Consider the following 19,852-nt stretch of genomic DNA (forward strand, 5'->3'; position numbering starts at 1 on the left):
CCCCTCCATGGGAAACCCCACCTCCGGACTTCCGTGTTTTTGTGATGCTGCAGGGGAATCCCAGCAGTGCAAAAATGGATGCTTCTCTGGCAACGGAAGTCCGGAAGTGGGGTTTCCCAGCGAGGGGAGCCTCAGTGAAATCGCAGCATCACAAAAACACAGAGGTCCGGAAGTGGGGTTTCCCTGCAGCATCACAAAAACATGGAAGTCCAGAGGTGGGGTTTCCCATGGAGGGGAGCCTCAGGGGAATTCCAGCAGCACAAAACCGGGCGCTTCGGCTGGCAAAAGGAGTGAATTTTGGGCTTGCACGCATTAATCGCTTTTCCATTGATTCCTATGGGAAACATTGTTTCGTCTTACAAACTTTTCACCTTAAGAACCTCGTCCCGGAACCAATTAAGTTCGTAAGGCAAGGTATCACTGTATACATAAGGTGTAGAGAAAAAAGCTTGACATGTTAGAAGAACACTAACTACAGTTTTGAAACCAGTATGCCTGATCAACCATAAAAAAGATCAAAAATCGAACTCAACAGAAATTGTGTTACAAATTGTTCCCTGGTGTTATTAATTAATTAGTCTATGCAGAAGGGCGGCCTAGGAATCCAATTAATTTACTGTGATACCTATCAATATTTTTGAGAAGGGATTAATTAACTGGATTTCTAGGCCACCCTTCTTCGTAGACTCAGGGAGGCTTACAAAACAAGAATAAATACAGATCAGAGCATATAAGAAACCCAAATGTTAAATCTCATCTAAATCTAATCTAAAAACCCTGATTATTAAAAAAAAATATAACACAATCATCCACCTTCATTCCATCCAATATCCTATTAGTGATTGTTCTGTCGGGCTCTCTGGTAGACTCCTCCCAAAAATTCACAGGTACAAATTTCAGACACACACACGTTTGAAAATTCAAAACAATGTTCTTTATAATGAAAATTGACTTAAAGCAAGCCCTGTTTTGGTATAGCCAAGAGCACTCGTCTCCAAACAAACTGGTAATTTGTACAAGTCCCTTATCAGTTCTGTGATACTTAGCTTGCAGCTGTGAGGCAATTCACAGTCCTTCTTCTTTCACAAAGTGAAATACACTTTGCTCTGGTTTAGTTTCAAAGCGGGGGAAAATCAGCACACAAAAAGTCCAAGTCAGTAAAGCAGTCATGAAACACAATGATCAGATAATCCTCCACAATGGCCAATAGCAGCCTCACTAATTACCACAGCCCCACCCAACCACAGGTGGCCTCATTTTCTTTGATAATAATCTCTCAGTTGTTGCTGCCTATGCATCGCTCTCCGCATGCGTGGCTGTATCATTAACTCTTGTTCTGAATCCAAGGAGGAGCAAGATAATTGATCTCCTTCTGAGCTGTCTGCCCCACTCTCCTCCTCCTTGTCACTCCTGTCTTCTTGGTCAGAGGAGCCTTCATCAGCAGATTCCACCGGGGGGGGGGGGAAACAGGCCTGCAGCATGTGGATGTCTCCCCCACATCCACAGTCCTTGGGGCAGGAGCTGGGCCAGAGCTAACCACAACAGTGATCAAGCTCTATTTGATAAAGAGCTTTTCTGTTTGGATCCCTTCTCAAAATACTGATAGGTTGCACGGTCACCTAAATTTTCATGCCCCCCCCCCCCTTTCTTTCTCTTGCAGACCATCAGTAGAGCGTTCATGAATGGAAGTGCTCTGGAACACGTGGTTGAGTTTGGACTAGATTACCCAGAAGGCATGGCTGTGGATTGGTTAGGGAAGAATCTCTACTGGGCAGATACGGGAACAAATCGTATCGAGGTGTCGAAATTGGACGGGCAACATCGCCAAGTTCTGGTCTGGAAGGATCTTGACAGCCCTCGGGCGCTGGCCCTGGATCCCGCTGAAGGGTGAGATGCTTGTTTAATTCTTGATATTAAGCAATTAGTCTGAATTTTTAATCTATTTTTGTGACGTCTGAGAAACTAGTCCTAAAAAAAATCTTCCGGAACCGCCTGCTACCGCACAAATCCCAGTGACCGATAAGGTCCCACAGAGTTGGCCTTCTCCGGGTCCCATCGACCAAACAATGTCGTTTGGCAGGCCCCAGGGGAAGAGCCTTCTCTGTGGCAGCCCCGGCCCTCTGGAATCAACTCCCCCCCGGAGATTAGAACAGCCCCCACCCTCCTTGTGTTTCGTAAACTACTCAAGACCCATCTATACCGCCAGGCATGGGGGAGTTGAGACACCTTTCCCCCAGGCTTTTTTATATTTATGTTTGGGTATGTATATGTTGTTTGTGTTTAAAAATATGATAGGGTTTTATGTGCTTTTTAATATTAGATTTGTTTTCGCTGGAATATTGTTTTTATTATTGTTGTGAGCCGCCCCGAGTCTTCGGAGAGGGGCGGCATACAAATCTAATAAAATAATAATAATAAAATAAAGGTATTGTAAGATACCCACCAGCTTAAGATAGTTTATGAAACTGGGCAGAAATATATCTACAGTATGAATAAAAATAAGGATAAAAAACTGTGGATACAACAATGCACTGGATTTTAAAATTTACTCCTGCTGTTTTTCTTAGCTATTTTGTTGTTTACATTTGGATAAAACTCCCCTGAATTGGCCAGCAGGGCAATTAGTTTAAAATCCAATTCAAAGTTTTACACAAATGGGCAGATGCAGTGATAATCTTGTACAAAAATCCCCTTCTGTAAACAAAAATTAATGCAAATTGCTATTTAGAATTATATCAATCTGGATTTTTTCCCTCCCTCCCACAATGAAGATTCAACACTATTAATTATGTAACAGCAGTGTAAATTGCTGTTTAGAATTACATCAATCTGGAATGTTTAAAAAATCGTATAACGTATCAATATATTTGTTTTAGACAAAGTGATAAAAAAACAGGTGGCAATTCTTTAACAAAAATATTGTTTGTATATTCCCCTTTGCAAACATCAAGGCAGAGCTAGAGAGGTAGAACTAGTTCGAGTTGGAAAGGAAATACTTTACAAAATGAATTGCTACTCTTTTATTCATTACCTGGTCTTATAAGAACTTAATGGAAATACAGTACTTACAGTCAGGGGCTACAGCTTTAGGAAGCAAATGATTGACTGTATTGTCTGGAAATGCAGCCTATCACTTCAGCAGCAGTACTTTGCGAAATCAGTTCTTCCAGGACAGAGGATATCTTAGATAAAACATGATTTGAAGATAAAAGTCTCCTCGATCCAAATTCAAATTTTGGAGTTCTTCATGTGACATCCGTGGAAATGGTTGGCACCTGCCATGTTACCATCATAAAATCACAATGTTCTCTTCTAAATCAAAATATTTTAAGTTATTTTTATCTTTAAAAGAAGTAAGAAAGACCTTTATTTTTATGAAATTTTATTATTTATTCTTTTTTAAAAACCTTTAAAACCTGTTTATTTATTTATTTATTTATTTATTGGGTTGGTATGCCGCCCCTCTCCGCAGACTCGGGGTGGTTAACAACAATGATAAAAACAGCAGGTAGCAATCCAATTAATAAAACAACTAAAAACCCTTATAATAAAACAAAACATACACACAAACATACCATGCATAACTTGTAATGGCCTAGGGGGAAGGAATATCTTAACTCCCCCATGCCTGGCGGCATAAATGAGTCTTGAGTAGTTTACGAAAGACAGGGAGGGTGAGGGCAGTTCTAATCTCCGGGGGGAGTTGGTTCCAGAGGGCCGGGGCCGCCATAGAGAAAGCTCTTCCCCTGGGGCCCGCCAAACGACATTGTTTAGTCGACGGGACCCGGAGAAGGCCAACTCTGTGGGACCTTATCAGTCGCTGGGATGCATGCGGTAGCAGGCGGTTCCGGAGGTAATCTAGTCCCATGCCTATTATTCTTGCTCAGAATAATAGGTTTAAAATTTATCATTCAGATTATTTTTTCCTGATTTGCTTGTGCATCTTTATGAAGTAAACATGGAATGTTTTGATATGTCTTCAGGTTTATGTACTGGACCGAATGGGGTGGGAAACCCAAGATTGACCGAGCAGCCATGGATGGTAGTGAACGTAGCACTTTAGTGCCGAACGTGGGGCGAGCAAATGGTCTCACAATCGATTACGTCAAAAGAAGATTGTATTGGACGGACCTGGATACCAATTTGATCGAATCTTCCAATATGCTGGGTAAGTTTTGCTTGGCTGTAGATGTCAAATAACAGTCTTCAGGATCATGTAGGTTTATTGGTATGCTGTTTAACAAATGTGGCTCTCATAGATAATGTGATCTCCATAAATCAGTTTGTTGATGGGGAATTTTCTCCTTCAGGTGTCTTCATTGCCAGGAGGATAGTCCCTGTACTGGAAATTCTTTTTGGTTGCCAGTTGTGTTAGGAAAGGGGCACAAAGAGAGGCTATTTTCCCTGTTAGAATGAAGATATGCAGGGCTTTTTGGAGTGGACTTTCCCACTCTACAAAGTCAAACGCTATCCGACGCTGCAGCTTCCTCCTGTATCTCCCTCTCAGTTTTCTCCAAAGTCTTCTCAGGGTCTTCCATTGTCCTTCACACAATTGAATGACTTCTTGTAGTTCATGTTTTATTTAGTAACAGCCACCTCGAAATCAGTGGAGAGGTAAAAAGCTGGGGGGGAAATTGAACCAGCTTTAGACGTTCTAGACCAGTGATGAAAGCGCATAGGCGCTCACAATAGCACATATGTAATGTGCCCACACCCATAATTCAATGCCCCCAGGTGTTTGAATTTATCTCCTTAACTCCCCTTCCCGCTGCCCCGCACACTGTGCATGCGTGGACAATCCACGCATTCCCCGTACGTATACTCATGAACCCCCACATATCCCATTTTGGATCTAGCAGGCCTCCCTGAAGCCTCTGGAGGCCAGAAATGGTCTGATTTCTGGTAGGCCTGCTTTTCGCCCTCTCCAGCTGTAGAGGCTTTCTTAGAGTCTGGGAAGGGTGGAAACAGCCTGTTTATCGCTGTTGTGAGCCGCCCCGAGTCTGCGGAGAGGGGCGGCATACAAATCTAATTAATAATAATAATAATAATAATAATAATAATAATAATAATAATAAAGTAGTTTCAAAAGGAACCCTTGCAAACTCTCTTTTAGATGTGAGAAATGGAACACCTGAAAAAAAGTCACATTTTGCAATTGCGATTCCTGAAAGATAATGGAAATATATTTTAAGCTAATCTTTTTTCAGACAGATACCGGATTCTGAACAGTGACAGAGTCAGGATAAAAATTACATTAAATTAAATTTAAAAATGTTTGGGACCCCAATACTCCATACTCCAATGTTGGAACTCTTCAGAATGAGCGAGTCCTTATGCGCCCCGATTTAAGAAATTCTTCTCCCTGAAGGTAGAGACAGGTTACTCTCTTTTTGGCACTAGCTAAATAAGACATTTTGCAGATGATGGCCAAAAAGATAAGATTAGGCCTGGGTAGGATTTGGATGAGAGCCCATGAGGAACTCTTTTGGGCTTGGGAGTTAGAAAAGCATCTCATTTCAATACTATTGCCAAGATGTGTCCTTCACCTTTGAATGAATTTCCTAATGAGCTCCTGGTGAAAGGGAAGCAGTGTTTTTAGACACTATCAAGACTGACAGCTGCTACTTACCTGAGCCAGTCTAATGAAGAAGATAAACAGGCTTATATATTTATGATTCAAAAAATAACATTTTTTCTATGCCTATATTTCATTTCCAGCAATTGAATATTATGCACATAGCAATAGGACTTCACAGTGCTTTATATCCCTCTCTAAACAGTTTACAGAGTCAGTCTATTGCCCACAACATAGAAACATACAAGATTGATGGCAGAAAAAGACCTCATGGTCCATCTAGTCTGCCCTTATACTATTTCCTGTATTTTATCTTAGGATGGATATATTTATCCCAGGCATGTTTAAATTCAGTTACTGTGGATTTACCAACCATGTCTGCTGGAAGTTTGTTCCAAGGATCTACTACTCTTTCAGTAAAATAATATGTTCTCTTTAAAAAAAAAAAGTTATTGAATTTTTCTTCAGACAAACAACACGAACAACATTCAACATTTAAAGGAGCTACATTTGCTCCGCTAGTCATAGAAGTCTAGCTAATACAGAAAAAAAAACCTAACTATAATCAAATCCATACAGAAAAAATAATTGACAACATTCCATATCGAAATTCCCATTTTAGTATTATAATTACAATCAATTAAAATATCAATATAACATTCTAGTTTTGTAATTTCATTTTATTTAAAATCTACTTCATTGTGTCTAATTTAACCGTATATTAAAATATTTAAGATCAATTACTCAAAAAAAAAACCTTGTCCTTTAAATTTCTTAATTTAAAACTATCCTTAAAACTTCAATATATCTTTTATTTAATTTAAAATCTACTTCATTATATCTAATTTAACAATATGAAAAAAATAATATTTTCTCACATTGCTTTTCCCCCAACTAACTTCAGATTGTGTCCCCTTGTTCTTGTGTTCACTTTCCTATTAAAAACACTTCCCTCCTGGACCTTATTTAACCCTTTAACATATTTAAATGTTTCGATCATGTCCCCCCTTTCCCTTCTGTCCTCCAGACTATACAGATTGAGTTCATTAAGTCTTTCCTGATAAGTTTTATTCTTAAGACCTTCCACCATTCTTGTAGGGTCCTCGTTTTACCGACCTTGGAAAGATGGAAAGCTGATCTTTGAGCCAGTCAGGATCAAACTCTTGAAGTGATCAGTGACTTAGTCTGCAGTACTGCATTCTAACCACTGCACTGCCATGGCTCCTAATATTATATACATACATTGTGATAAATGCAATAGTTTGGGCCATTTTGTATTTTATTGACAAGTTTCATAATGTTCCGAGCGATACAGATTCTGCTTTGTATGTGGAGATAAGCAATGTGTGTGAGGCAGGGCATTCATTCATGGCAAAATACAGATAGTCCTTGACTTATGACTGAAATAGAGCTTGCCCACTTAGAAACATAGAAGACTGGCAGCAGAAAAAGACCTCATAGTCCATCTAGTCTGCCCTTATACTATTTCCTGTATTTTATCTTAGGATGGATCTATGTTTATTCCAGGCATGTTTAAATTCAGTTACTGTGGATTTACCAACCACGTCTGCTGGAAGTTTGTTCCAAGGATCTACTACTCTTTCAGTAAAATAGTATTTTCTCATATTGTTTTTGATCTTTCTTTCCCCCAACTAACTTCAGATTGTGTCCCCTTGTGCTTGTGTTCACTTTCCTATTAAAAACACTTCCCTCCTGAACCTTATTTAACCCTTTAACATATTTAAATGTTTCTATCATGTCCCCCCTTTTCCTTCTGTCCTCCAGACTATACAGATTGAGTTCATTAAGTCTTTCCTGATACATTTTATGCGTAAGACCTTCCACCATTCTTGTAGCCCGTCTTTGGACCCGTTCAATTTTGTCAATATCTTTTTGTAGGTGAGGTCTCCAGAACTGAACACAGTATTCCAAATGTGGTCTCACCAGCGCTCTATATAAAGGGATCACAATCTCCCTCTTCCTGCTTGTTATACCTCTAGCTATGCAGCCAAGCATCCTACTTGCTTTTCCTACCGCCCGGCCACACTGCTCACTTCAGTTGTAAATTGTAATACGCATAAAGCAGGTCGTCACCCACACGACCAACCCAATTTTCAAATTTAATTCGAGCAAACCTAGTGTTAATTATGAGTTATTTTCAGTAAAAAGTCATCAGTTGAGTCGTGTGATCATGGAATGCTGCAAACTGTCATAAATTGTGGCCAATTGCAAGTGACCAATGTTTGATCACACGACTGGGTGAAGGGGGGCAGCCATTGGAATTTCAGAACCGGGTTATAAATAATATTCTGGGGAAGGGGGTTTATTGTAACTTCAAACAGTTGCTAATCAATCAATCATAAGTCAAAGATAGGTGGTCCTCAACTTATACCATTTGAGCCCCAAATTTTGAGACCTTTGTTAAGTGAATTTTTTCCCCATTTTGTGGTATTTCTTGCCACAGTTGTTAAGTGAATCACTAATTGATACGTTAGTAACCTGGTTGTTAAGTGAATTTGGATTCCCCATTGACTTTGCTTGTCAAGAGAGTCACATGATCTTGAGAGAAAGCAATAGTTGTAAGTGTGAACCAGTTGCCAAGCATCTGAATTTTTTTTACATGGTTATGGAGATACTGTACTACAAAATTCATAACTGTGAGAAATGGTCATAAGTTACTTTTTTCATTGCCCTTGTAACTTTGAACAGTCACTGAATGAACTGTTATAAGTTGAGGACTACCCGTGGATAATTTGTTACTGATTACCTATAGTGTGCAAAGGAGATGAACACACTTAAGAATATTTTATATCAGTATCTTAGATTTGTTTAATATAATCCTTTGCACGAGTTATATTCTCATGTTTTACTACTCAATTTTAGCATATTATACTGCATTTTAACTTATTATTTATTCAAATTCCCTCTATTTTAGCCAATTTTATTGTATTTTAACCTGTCACAGTTTTATGACGACCGATGTGGTCCTTTTCCTCGCTTTGATATGGTCGATTGACTAATCAAATAAAGTTGATATTGATTGATTGACTACCTATAGTGGTGATACATCTGGTGATCTTCCACCTTTCATTTCATTCCCTTTCACCAAATCCAGGCCTTGACCGTGATGTTATAGCCGATGATTTACCGCATCCTTTCGGCCTGACTCAATACCAGGATTACATCTACTGGACAGACTGGAGCCGACGTAGCATCGAACGTGCCAACAAGACCAGCGGACAGAATCGGACCATCATCCAAAACCACCTGGATTACGTGATGGACATCCTAGTCTTCCATTCATCCCGGCAAGCTGGCTGGAATGAGTGCGCTTCCAGCAATGGCCACTGCTCCCACCTATGCCTGGCAGTGCCCGTAGGGGGCTTCGTCTGTGGATGTCCTGCTCATTATTCCTTGAACCCCGACAACAGAACATGTAGTGGTAAGCCAAAAACACGGATGGTGGTGTTAACTATAAGATTCTGTGCTGATTTAGGATTTCTCAAACCACGAAGGAGACTCCTTGTCCTGACAAACCCCCCCTTTTTATTAGATTACTATGAATTCTTCTCATTCACATCCAGCACAGTCCTTCAAGGGTAAATTTATAGTCACAGACCTTATCTGGCTGGAAGAGCTGCCAGGCTGATTGATACCTTAAAAACCTAGCAAGGAATCTCTGAGAGTCACGGATCAATTATTTATTTATTTATTTATTCATTCATTTATTCATTCATTCAATCATTCATTCAACCATTCATTCAATCAATCATTCATTCAATCATTCAATCATTCATTCATTCATTCATTCATGCATTCAATCATTCATTCATTCAATCATTCATTCAATCATTCATTCAATCATTCATTCATTCAATCATTCATTCATTCATTCATTCATTCATTTATTCATTCATTCATTCATTCATTCAATTTTTATGCCGCCCTTCTCCTTAGACTCAGGGCGGCTTACAGCATGTTAGCAATAGCACTTTTTAACAGAGCCAGCCTATTGCCCCCCACAATCCGGGTCCTCATTTTCCCCACCTCGGAAGGATGGAAGGCTGAGTCAACCTTGAGCCGGTGATGAGATTTGAACCGCTGACCTTCAGATCTACAGTCAGCTTCAGTGGCCTGCAGTACAGCACTCTACCTGCTGTGCCACCCCAGCTCTATTAACTGCCGTATTTTTCGGAGTATCAGACGCACTGAAGTATAAGATGCACCTTAGTTTTTGGGGAGGAAAATAGGAGAAAGAATCTGCTTACCAAATATTTATCTAGTTAGCGTCCTTAGTCTGGTCAGCTTCAGCACGTTGTTTTCCCCCCTGGTTAGAGCTTTACAAAAAACCTAGAGAGAGTAAGAATGAAAGACCTTGCAAGCCGGTAGGAGCTGGGAACATAGCACTTGGTTAGGGCTGAAAAGAAACATTTGGAGCAAGTTTGACTAATGAAAAAAAACCCTGCAAAGACTTAGGGCTTGGAAAACATCCTTTGCAGAGAGTAACATTGAAAGAGCTTGCAAGCTGGCAAGAGCTGGGAACAGCGTTAGCACCTGATTAGGACTGGAAAGGAACTCATTCAGAGCAAGTTAGAGCAATGAAACAAACCCTGCAAAGACTTAGGGCTTGGAAAACATTCCTCACAGAGAGAATCCATGAAAGAGCCTGCAAGGTAAGAGCTGGGAAGACCCAAATTATCCGCCTCTTTTAGGGAGAAAAAGGTGTGTCTTATATCCCAAAACCTGCGGTAATTGTCTCCTGCAAACTCCCCCTCACCCGTTCGCTCCTCCTTTATTCCCTATGGGAGGGGCCATTCATCGTCCACCTGTGGCTTTACTCCCAAGTCCACCCTAGTTCCTTAGCTGTTCCCTTCCTGTGGCAACTCTGCACATGAGCACACTGGGAAGAGGCCAGTGTTCCCTCTAATTTTTTTCCGGTGTTGGCGGAAAAGTATAGTGTCTGAGCGGCAGTCCCTTAGAAACTACGGCAGAAAAAGACCTCATGGTCCATCTAGTCTGCCCTTATACTATTTTCTGTATTTTATCTTAGGATGGATATATGTTTAACCCAGGCATGTTTACATTCAGTTACTGTGGATTTATCTACCACGTCTGCTGGAAGTTTGTTCCAAGGATCTACTACTCTTTCAGTAAAATAATATTTTCTCACGTTGCTTTTGATCTTTCCCCCTTAGGGACTAGGCGGCATAGAAGTCTAAATAAATAAATAGATAAATAAATAAAATGTGGGCGCACACTATCACGAGTACGCGAGTTCTGACACCCATAATTCGCTCCCGCTCCTTTCTCCTCCTTCCTCTCTCTCCTTTCTCTCCCTCTCTTTCTCTTTTCTTTCTCTCCCTCCCTCTTTCTCTCTATCCTTTCTATCTCTCACTCTTTCTTTCTCCCTCCATCATTCCCTCTTTCTCTCCCTCCTTTTCTCTCTTTCCTTTCTCTCCCTCCCTTTCTCTCTATCCTTTATATCTCTCTTTCTTCCTCTCCCTCCTTCATTCCCTTTCTCTTTCCCTCCCTTCCTTTCTTTTCCTCCCTCTTTCTCTCTATCCATTATATCTCTCACTCTTTTTTGTTTCTCTTCCTCCTCCATTCCCTCTTTCTCTCCCTCCTTTTCTCTCTCTTTCCTTTCTCTCTATCCTCTATATCTCTCTTTCTTTCTCTCCCTCCTTCATTCCCTCTTTCTCTTTCCCTCCCTTTCTCTCCCTCTCTCTTTCTCTCCCTCCCTCTTTCTCTCCTGGGGCTGCCTGTGCCTGCCCTGCCCGGACGGACCGCGTTCGGCATCGGCGCCCCTTTGGCAGCCCCTGGTCGGTGCCCCCCGCAGACCGACATCGGGCTGGCAGTGGATCCACCCCGCCAGCCCCCCCCCACCAGACGGACATCGGGCTGGCGGCGGTCTGGTGGCTCCGCAACCCACCCACCCCATGGTAAGGGACTTACCCATCCTAGCCGAAAGGAGAAAGGGTTAAAGGGGGCCGGAAGGAAAGCCCCTTTCTTTCCTGCCTTTCCTCCTGCGGGAGATTTAAAATCTCAGTCACAGTTTGCCAATTCTAGCGCAGAGGTCGGTCCTGTGTGCTACGATTGCAATCTTCAGGGCTGAGCGTTTAAATCTCCCGTGCTCCAGCGCACAACTCAGCTTACAGGTAACTATGGAAGAGGCTCCAGCTGTTTGTCTGCTTCACTGATGTCTGACTCCAAAGGCAGCTGATAACTGCCAGACAGCCTTGGCCCCATCTCTGCCTTTGAAGCAGAGCCTTCCCCAGACTCCAGCATTGGCCCATGTTCCTCCCCAGCCTCCTCACTGCCTGTATCTGCTGCCAGTTGTGCTGGCTGCTGGCAGACCACCACAGGTTCACTTGCCATAAACTGAGGCCAGCGTTTTTTATGCTCATAGTCAGATAAGATGGTCGAATGTCTATTTTGTATCCCTAATCATAAAGTTTGCATATTTTTTCTCAAATCCAGAGAGGCTACAGAAAAATGGAAAATTTTGGAGAGGCACCGGGGGTGGTGGTGGTGGTGAGAGGGTATTTCCCCCACTTTTTTGATGTGCATTGTTTAGCCATTAATTCCTTAATATTGCCTGAGAACTGATATTAACAGATATTATTATTGTGACTGCCTTTTAAAACAATTTTAATGGGGTTTTAGTTTCAGATAATGTTTTAGTTTTAGATAATGTTTGACCTCTTTTTATCACTTTGTATCTACCTCTGAAAAGTGTTCAGAAACTTCAGATTGTGCAGAATGCGGCCGCGAGAGCCATCGTGGGGCTTCCAAAATTCGCCCACATTTCTTCAACACTCCGTGGCTTGCATTGGCTGACGATCAGTTTCCGGTCACAATTCAAAGTGTTGGTCATGACCTTTAAAGCCCTACATGGCATTGGACCAGAATACCTCCGGAACCGCCTGCTACTGCACGAATCCCAGCGACTGATAAGGTCCCACAGAGTTGGCCTTCTCCAGGTCCCGTCGACTAAACAATGTCGTTTGGCGGGCCCCAGGGGAAGAGCCTTCTCTGTGGCGGCCCCGGCCCTCTGGAACCAACTCCCCCCGGAGATTAGAACTGCCCCCACCCTCCCTGTCTTTCATAAACTACTCAAGACTCATTTATACCGCCAGGCATGGGGGAGTTAAGATATTCCTTCCCCCTAGGCCATTACAAGTTATGCATGGTATGTTTGTGTGTATGTTTGGTTTTATAATAGGGGCTTTTAGTTGTTTTTTTATTGGATTGTACATGTTGTTTTTATTATTGTTGTTAGCCGCCCTGAGTCTACGGAGAGGGGCGGCATACAAATCCAATAAATTATTATTTTTATTTTTATTTTTATTTATATTGTATTTTTATTATTGTTGTAAGCCGCCCTTAGTCCTTCGAGATTGGGCGGCATAGAAGTCGAATGAACAAACAAACAAACAGTATTTGCAAACCAGGTTTGGACATTTTAACCTGTGGGTCTAAAAGGTATTTTCTATTTTTAAAGATGGGTATTACAATAATTCTATTTCACCCCCCTTAAAAACTTCCCTTTAATTAGCACCTTCCTTTCTCCAATCACTCTCGTTAGGCTCAATTTTTCCCCACAAAGGAAGGCCTCTCCTTTAATTGCTGCTATCTTTTCATTCGGTGTGGCACTTTTTGAATATTTTCAGAGTTTTGATCTAAACATCTTCAGCCTAACTCAAACTTTCCCTTCTGTGTTTGCATTTCTCCATAAGCCCCTACAAGTTTCTTGCTCTTCAGCCAGAAGAATGCAATCAATCGTATGGTGATCGACGGGTTGAAGAGTCCAGAGATCATCCTTCCGATACACAGCCTCAGAAATGTTCGGGCAATCGACTATGATCCACTGGAGAAGCAGCTTTACTGGATCGACTCTCGCCAAAATATTATCAGAAGATCACAAGAGGATGGAAGTCAGGTATCTAAACAAGGACTGTTCCATTTTCAAAGAGAGACAAGGGCAAAACAATTTTTTGTCTTTCTGGATTTAATGTTTGAAACACTTTATAAACACTGCTGTGTGTACAGTAGATTTTGCTAGTTATTAAACTGACAGATGGAAATCAGCTGAAAATAGGAACATCTCAATTTTGGATAGAGGAGGCAAATTCAGTGTTGAGTTTATGTAGAGCTTAATTTTACAGCATGAATGTTTTAAAAATACAGAGGTACCTTGTGATACGAACCCCTCATGATACGAACACTTCGAGATACGAACCCAGGGTTCAGAAAATTTTTGCCTCTTCTTACAAACTTTTTTCACCTTACGAACCCACCGCAGATCGCAAAATGGTGCTCCGCTGGGCGGCGCCACCCGGCTGTCACCTTTTAAAACAGCCGGGGGGCTTCTTGGCGTTCTCCCGAACCCAGAAGTTCGGGTTCGGGTTCCAGAGACCGCCGAGAAGCGCCCGGCTGTTTCAATAGGTTGCAGCCGGGCGGCGGCGCTCGGCGGAGCGCCGTTTTTGTGATCGGTGGCGGCATTTTCGGCCGATCTGGAGGCTGGAAAGGAGGTGGGGAATCCCAATAGGGAATTCCATGGGTGGAGCTTTGACGTCACGAAAACGTCCTTCCTGGAGGCCACGTTTCGGCCGACCAAAAATGCCGCCGCCGATAGCAAAAACGGCGCTCCGTCTGGCTGTCACCTTCTGAAACAGCCGGGCGCTTCTCGGCGGCCTCCGGAACCTGAACCCAAACTTCCGGGTTCGGGAGAACACCGAGAAGCCCCCTGGCTGTTTAAGGTGACAGGTGGGCGGCGGCGCTTCTCGGCGGCCTCCCAAACCCGAACTTTCGGGTTCAGGAGAACGCCGAGAAGCCCCCGGCTGTTTTAAAAGGTGACAGGCGGGCGGCGGCGCCCAGTGGAGCACCATTTTGGGATTTTTTTCCTCCCTTGCACACATTAATCGCTTTTACATTGTTTCCAATGGGAAACATTGTTTCGTGTTACGAACCTTTCGCCTTACGAACCTCCTTCCGGAACCAATTAGGTTCGTAAGACGAGGTATTACTGTATATGAATCAAGCCCGTCATACGTCACCAAATACTATATTCAAAAGATCTGTGTTTAAATGTGTCCTATATGTCTATAGTTCTTTGGCTTCTTGAAAAAATAGACACAGGATCAGGCCAGTTTCTGAATTTTTAAGCCACGAGGTCCTGCAAGGTCCCTTCCAACTCTGTTAATCTGTTAAAATCACACATAATAACAGTTTATTTATGTTAAATATTAAGAAATATATATATATAATATTTCATAATATTAACCAGGAATAAACTATTCATATTTCCATTTTTTGGATTAGTAGAAAAAGTATTTTCCAAAACAGAGAAGTTGTACATTTTAAAAATCTAGTCTTTGCTGCCCAGAGTAAAAATGTATTGAATGTTAATTAGTACTGAATATTGATGATCCCTGTGCTTGATATAATCAAAATTTCCCCAAAGCTATCAGTTTAAATGATTTTGGAATATAATTCAAAGCAACATTGACTCCTTTTAAGTTCAAAACATTTATCCATACATCTCCTTACATATGTTGTAATCATGGGAACAAGGCCTCAAGAATCCAAGTTTTTTGATGTTAGGGTAGAAACATAAAATGAGTGCAGATCCTTAGTATCCATTTTGGTACTGGCTGTAACTGAAGGAATCTTGGATTGTAAAATAATGCACTTGGGGAAAAGGAATCCTCAATCTGAGTATTGTATTGGCAGTTCCGTGTTAGCAAAAACTTCAGAAGAAAAGGATTTAGGGGTAGTGATTTCTGACAGTCTCAAAATGGGTGAACAGTGCAGTCAGGCGGTAGGGAAAGCAAGTAGGATGCTTGGCTGCATAGCTAGTGGTATAACAGGTAGAGGGAGATTATGATCCCGCTATATAGAGCGCTGGTGAGACCACATTTGGAAGACTGTGTTCAGTTCTGGAGACCTCACCTACAAAAAGATATTGACAAAATTGAATGGGTCCAAAGACGGGCTACAAGAACGGTGGAAGGTCTTAAGCATAAAACGTATCAGGAAAGACTTAATGAACTCAATCTGTATAGTCTGGAGGACAGAAGGAAAAGGGGGGACGTGATCGAAACATTTAAATATGTTAAAGGGTTAAATAAGGTCCAGGAGGGAAGTGTTTTTAATAGGAAAGTGAACACAAGAGCAAGGGGACACAATCTGAAGTTAGTTGGGGGAAAGATCAAAAGCAACATGAGAAAATATTATTTTACTGAAAGAGTAGTAGATCCTTGGAACAAACTTCCAGCAGACGTGGTAGATAAATCCACAGTAACTGAATTTAAACATGCCTGGGATAAACATATATCCATCCTAAGATAAAATACAGAAAATAGTATAAGGGCAGGCTAGATGGACCATGAGGTCTTTTTCTTTCGTCAGACTTCTATGTTTCTATGTTTCTACCCTGTAATTAGTCAGAAGGCCATGACTTGAGTATAAATTGACTTGGTAGTTGATCAGGTATATATTAGTGCACCTACAATAGGGTTTTCAAACTCAATTTCATTGAGGACCGCGTCAAGGTTGTTTTTGATCTGGGTGGCGGGGGGCTATGGTGGAAGTGGCCAAGACGATGTCTCTCATTGAGGCTCCATTTCCGGCCATATTGACCCTCAATCAGCTGAGGGCCGGGAAGCTGATAATCAGATGCTTGGTTTAACAGGCTCTGTTCTGTTTGCTGCAAGGAGGTAAATTACTAGGAGGCAGAGGGTGGGAGCGGCTGGGTGGGGCTACAACCACTGTATAAGATGCACCCAAGTTTTCACCCTCTTTTGGGGAGTAAAAGGGTGCGCCTTATACTCTGAAAAATACAGTATATAATTTGTGCCAGTTTGTTTCTTTTTTTTATTTTTATAATAAAATTAATTGATTTTTTTCATTAAAAAAACCACACAGACATACAAACATTTAAACATGTAGTAGGGGTTACAATTACCCCTCTCTTCTTAGAAGTTAATTTTAAATACAGAAAAAGAATATATTCTTAGTTCATTAAATCAACATATTAATCTAGATGAAAAGAAGAATTTTGTTTATATATTCTAATAAACATAAAATTGAATTAATCAAAAGAAAAAAAATCTAAAGTCATTTCAATATATTCATACATTTCTCATAACATTTAACTAACTGTGCCAGTTTGTCTCTATGGGAATTGCTGAAGCCGCCTCTATCTTGCACCCTTGTTCCAGAGTTCAACCATTGTGATGAGTCCCGTCCCCAACCAAAATCTAGATATCCAGCCATATGATCTGAGTATTGATATTTACAGCCGTTACATTTACTGGACTTGTGAAGCCACAAACGTCATCAACGTCACACGCCTGGATGGACGGTTGATGGGCGTGGTGTTGAAAAACGAACAGGATCGGCCTAGAGCTATCGTCGTGAATCCAGAGAAGGGGTAAGTGGGTCGCAGGATGGGAAACGCTTAGACAATCCAGATCCTTTTCTCTCTCGACTTTTCTCCTGGTCTTGTTTTCTGCGGTGCTACACAAGGTGATATTCCAGTGTTTCCCAACCTTGGCAACTTGAAGATATCTGGACTTCAACTCCCAGAATTCCCCAGCCAGCGTTTGCCAAGGTTGGGAAACACTGTGATATCTCAAAATGGGTGAGCAGTGTGGTCGGGTGGTAGGAAAAACAAGTAGGATGCCTGGCTGCATAGCTAGAAGTATAACAAGCAGGAAGAGGGAGATTAGATTAGATTAGATTTATTGGATTTATATGCCGCCCCTCTCCACAGACTCGGGGCGGCTCACAACAATGGTAAAAAACAGTACATAGTAACAAATCTAATTACAGTTTTAGGTTAAAAAGTCCAAAAAAACCGCCGAACAAAATACAGTGTTCCCTCGATTTTCGCGGGTTTGAACTTCGCGGAAAGTCTATACCACGGTTTTTCAAAAATATTAATTAAGAAATATTTTGCGTTTTCCCCCCCTATACCACGGTTTTTCCTGCCCGATGACGTCATATATCATCACCAAACTTTCGTCCACCTTTAATAAATATTTTTTTAAATAAACTTTAATAAAGAAACATGGTGAGTAATAATCTAAATGGTTGCTAAGGGAATGGGAAATTGCAATTTAGGGGTTTAAAGTGTTAAGGGATGGCTTGTGATACTGTCCATAGCCAAAAATAGTGTATTTACTTCCGCATCTCTACTTCATGGAAATTCAACTTTCGCGGGCGGTCTCGGAACGCATCCCTTGCGAAAATCGAGGGAACACTATTACATTTTTATATCCCTTTTCAAATTTGTCAAGCTTAAAATAGGGAGAGTTATTTTTTTATTAACTTTCTAAGTTGCTTAACAGTTCCATTATTTCAACATGCTGGCTGGGGAATTCTGGGAGTTGAAGTCCTCACATCTTAAAGTTGCTAGGTATCAAAGAACACTTGATTTAAACTATATTACACAAAATAAAAGTAGGTCCAAGGAATAAACAAGTTAAAATCAGTGGTGCGATATTTGTAATAAAGAGTACATATAATGATTATACTAATAATAAATCAGTATAGAAATGTGAAATTGTTTTGATAACATGTAAGAATTTTAAAGATGTCTTCATCTATGAAGCTAAAGGATTATGTAGGACAATTTTATAAATAGTGTGTGTAATATAGATAAAATTAATGAGTAGGAGAATCCTCCATAAATTAAACAGATTCCTAATCTTTATAGAAGCAGAAGGATAAAATAAAATGTTTAGGAACTATTTAGTCCCACGTTTTTGTAAACCACAGAATATTTTAAAAGTTAAAATATTCTTCCTGCTAGAAAACGCAGAGGGAGAAAATCCAGAACAGTTGGTGGATTTTTAAGCTCTAGTTAATGAACTGTATTTTGTTAATGAGAGCTTAAAATTATGTATGCAGTCATAATTAACAGACTAAGATATTAACTGCTTTTTAACATGCAGCTTTTCTGTTACAACAATACAATTATTTTTTTAAAATGAACATCAAAGGTAATCTGCATTTAAAACTTTGAACCCTATGTTACTGATACCATCAAAACATGTAGCTTTGGAAAACTGGAAGCAAACTTTCTTGGGTTTCTTTTTAAAAAAAATAGTTTTAAATAAAATAAAATGTTGAATTCCATGTAATTCCAAGTAGTTTCTCTGGCAGTGCTGTAGAATTGTCTTTTTACAGAACCTTCATTCAACCTTGAGCTTCAGATTTTCTTATAGCCTCCCATCCAATATGCACCACATTTAATTATACTGCTCAAAAAAATAAAGGGAACACTCAAAATAAAACATCCCAGATCTGAATGAATGAAATATTCTCATTTCATTTGCACAACTATTCCATTTGCACAGCAGCATATGAAATTGAGTGAATCAATAAGTTTTGCTACCTAAGTGGACAGTTTGATTTCACAAAAGTTTGATTTACTTGAAGTTATATTCTGTTATTTAAGTGTTCCCTTTGGGTTTTTTTGAGCAGTGTATTTCAAAATAAGCTGTTTGCTACCATTTCTTGTGTCCTTTTTAGTTAGTACAGTATTCTCTCCCCTGCATCCACAAACAGTCCAGCGATACCTGTTGTGATTCAGTCTGAGGCTCCTCAGAGAACGGCTGGACCTCTGCTGCTCCATGCTCAGAGGGGGAGGACGAGGAACAGGAGGAGGAGGAGGACCAGGCAGATAGGGAAGAGGAATGTCTGGACGAGGAGGAGGGGGAACAGCCAGAGACCCCCGGGGGGGAGCTCTCCCCAGCGAGTAGCCTGGAGTCATTAGATGAGAACGCACAAGCCATTATAGATATGAGGCAGAGAAGAGCAGCACAAAGAAGGGGACAATTAGCCAGGTATTTCCATCCCTAATAGGCAACAGCTGGGTTTGGGTGTGGTTCTCCTCAGAAAGGTTGAAAAGGCAGGCCCGCCCTTCCTGTATTGTGGAGAGTTATCTTTTGGGAGTCCTGTGACCTTGCTTCGATCCTTGGCGTCTCTGATTCTGGCTTGTGGCCTCGAAGGCTGAAAACTTGGGGGAGGCGTGGGTTTTATTATCTACAGTGGTGTGTGTGCCAGCAAGAAGCCTGTTGTATTGTCTGGCCATCGTGACTCTTCTGTGAAGCTTCACAGCATTCCAGTTTGTAAGAACAGTTTTTGTTCTCTGTGTTTGTTTTCAAAGATATAAAATGACTTTGCTTTTTACCAGCGTGTCTGGATACTCTTTTTAGTTGGTGTTGACGTCTGGGGGAACCCAGACAGAACAATACCCAGTCAGCTGAT

At 41.0% G+C, this 19,852-nt stretch overlaps 1 protein-coding gene across 1 annotated transcript in view; it reads left to right on the forward strand.

Moving 5' to 3' along the window:
• LRP6 (LDL receptor related protein 6) overlaps nt 1–19,852 on the forward strand; it is a 134,193-nt gene that overhangs the window by 86,858 nt on the left and 27,483 nt on the right. Inside the window, exons 10-14 of the mRNA XM_070755242.1 lie at nt 1,661–1,887; nt 3,984–4,168; nt 8,691–9,017; nt 13,312–13,514; nt 16,798–17,009. Of these exons, the coding sequence (XP_070611343.1) occupies nt 1,661–1,887; nt 3,984–4,168; nt 8,691–9,017; nt 13,312–13,514; nt 16,798–17,009 (1,154 nt within the window). The remainder of the gene's footprint in view (nt 1–1,660; nt 1,888–3,983; nt 4,169–8,690; nt 9,018–13,311; nt 13,515–16,797; nt 17,010–19,852) is intronic.

Source organism: Erythrolamprus reginae, chromosome 6 (assembly GCF_031021105.1).
Source record: "Erythrolamprus reginae isolate rEryReg1 chromosome 6, rEryReg1.hap1, whole genome shotgun sequence".
NCBI classification, from domain to species: domain Eukaryota; kingdom Metazoa; phylum Chordata; class Lepidosauria; order Squamata; family Dipsadidae; genus Erythrolamprus; species Erythrolamprus reginae.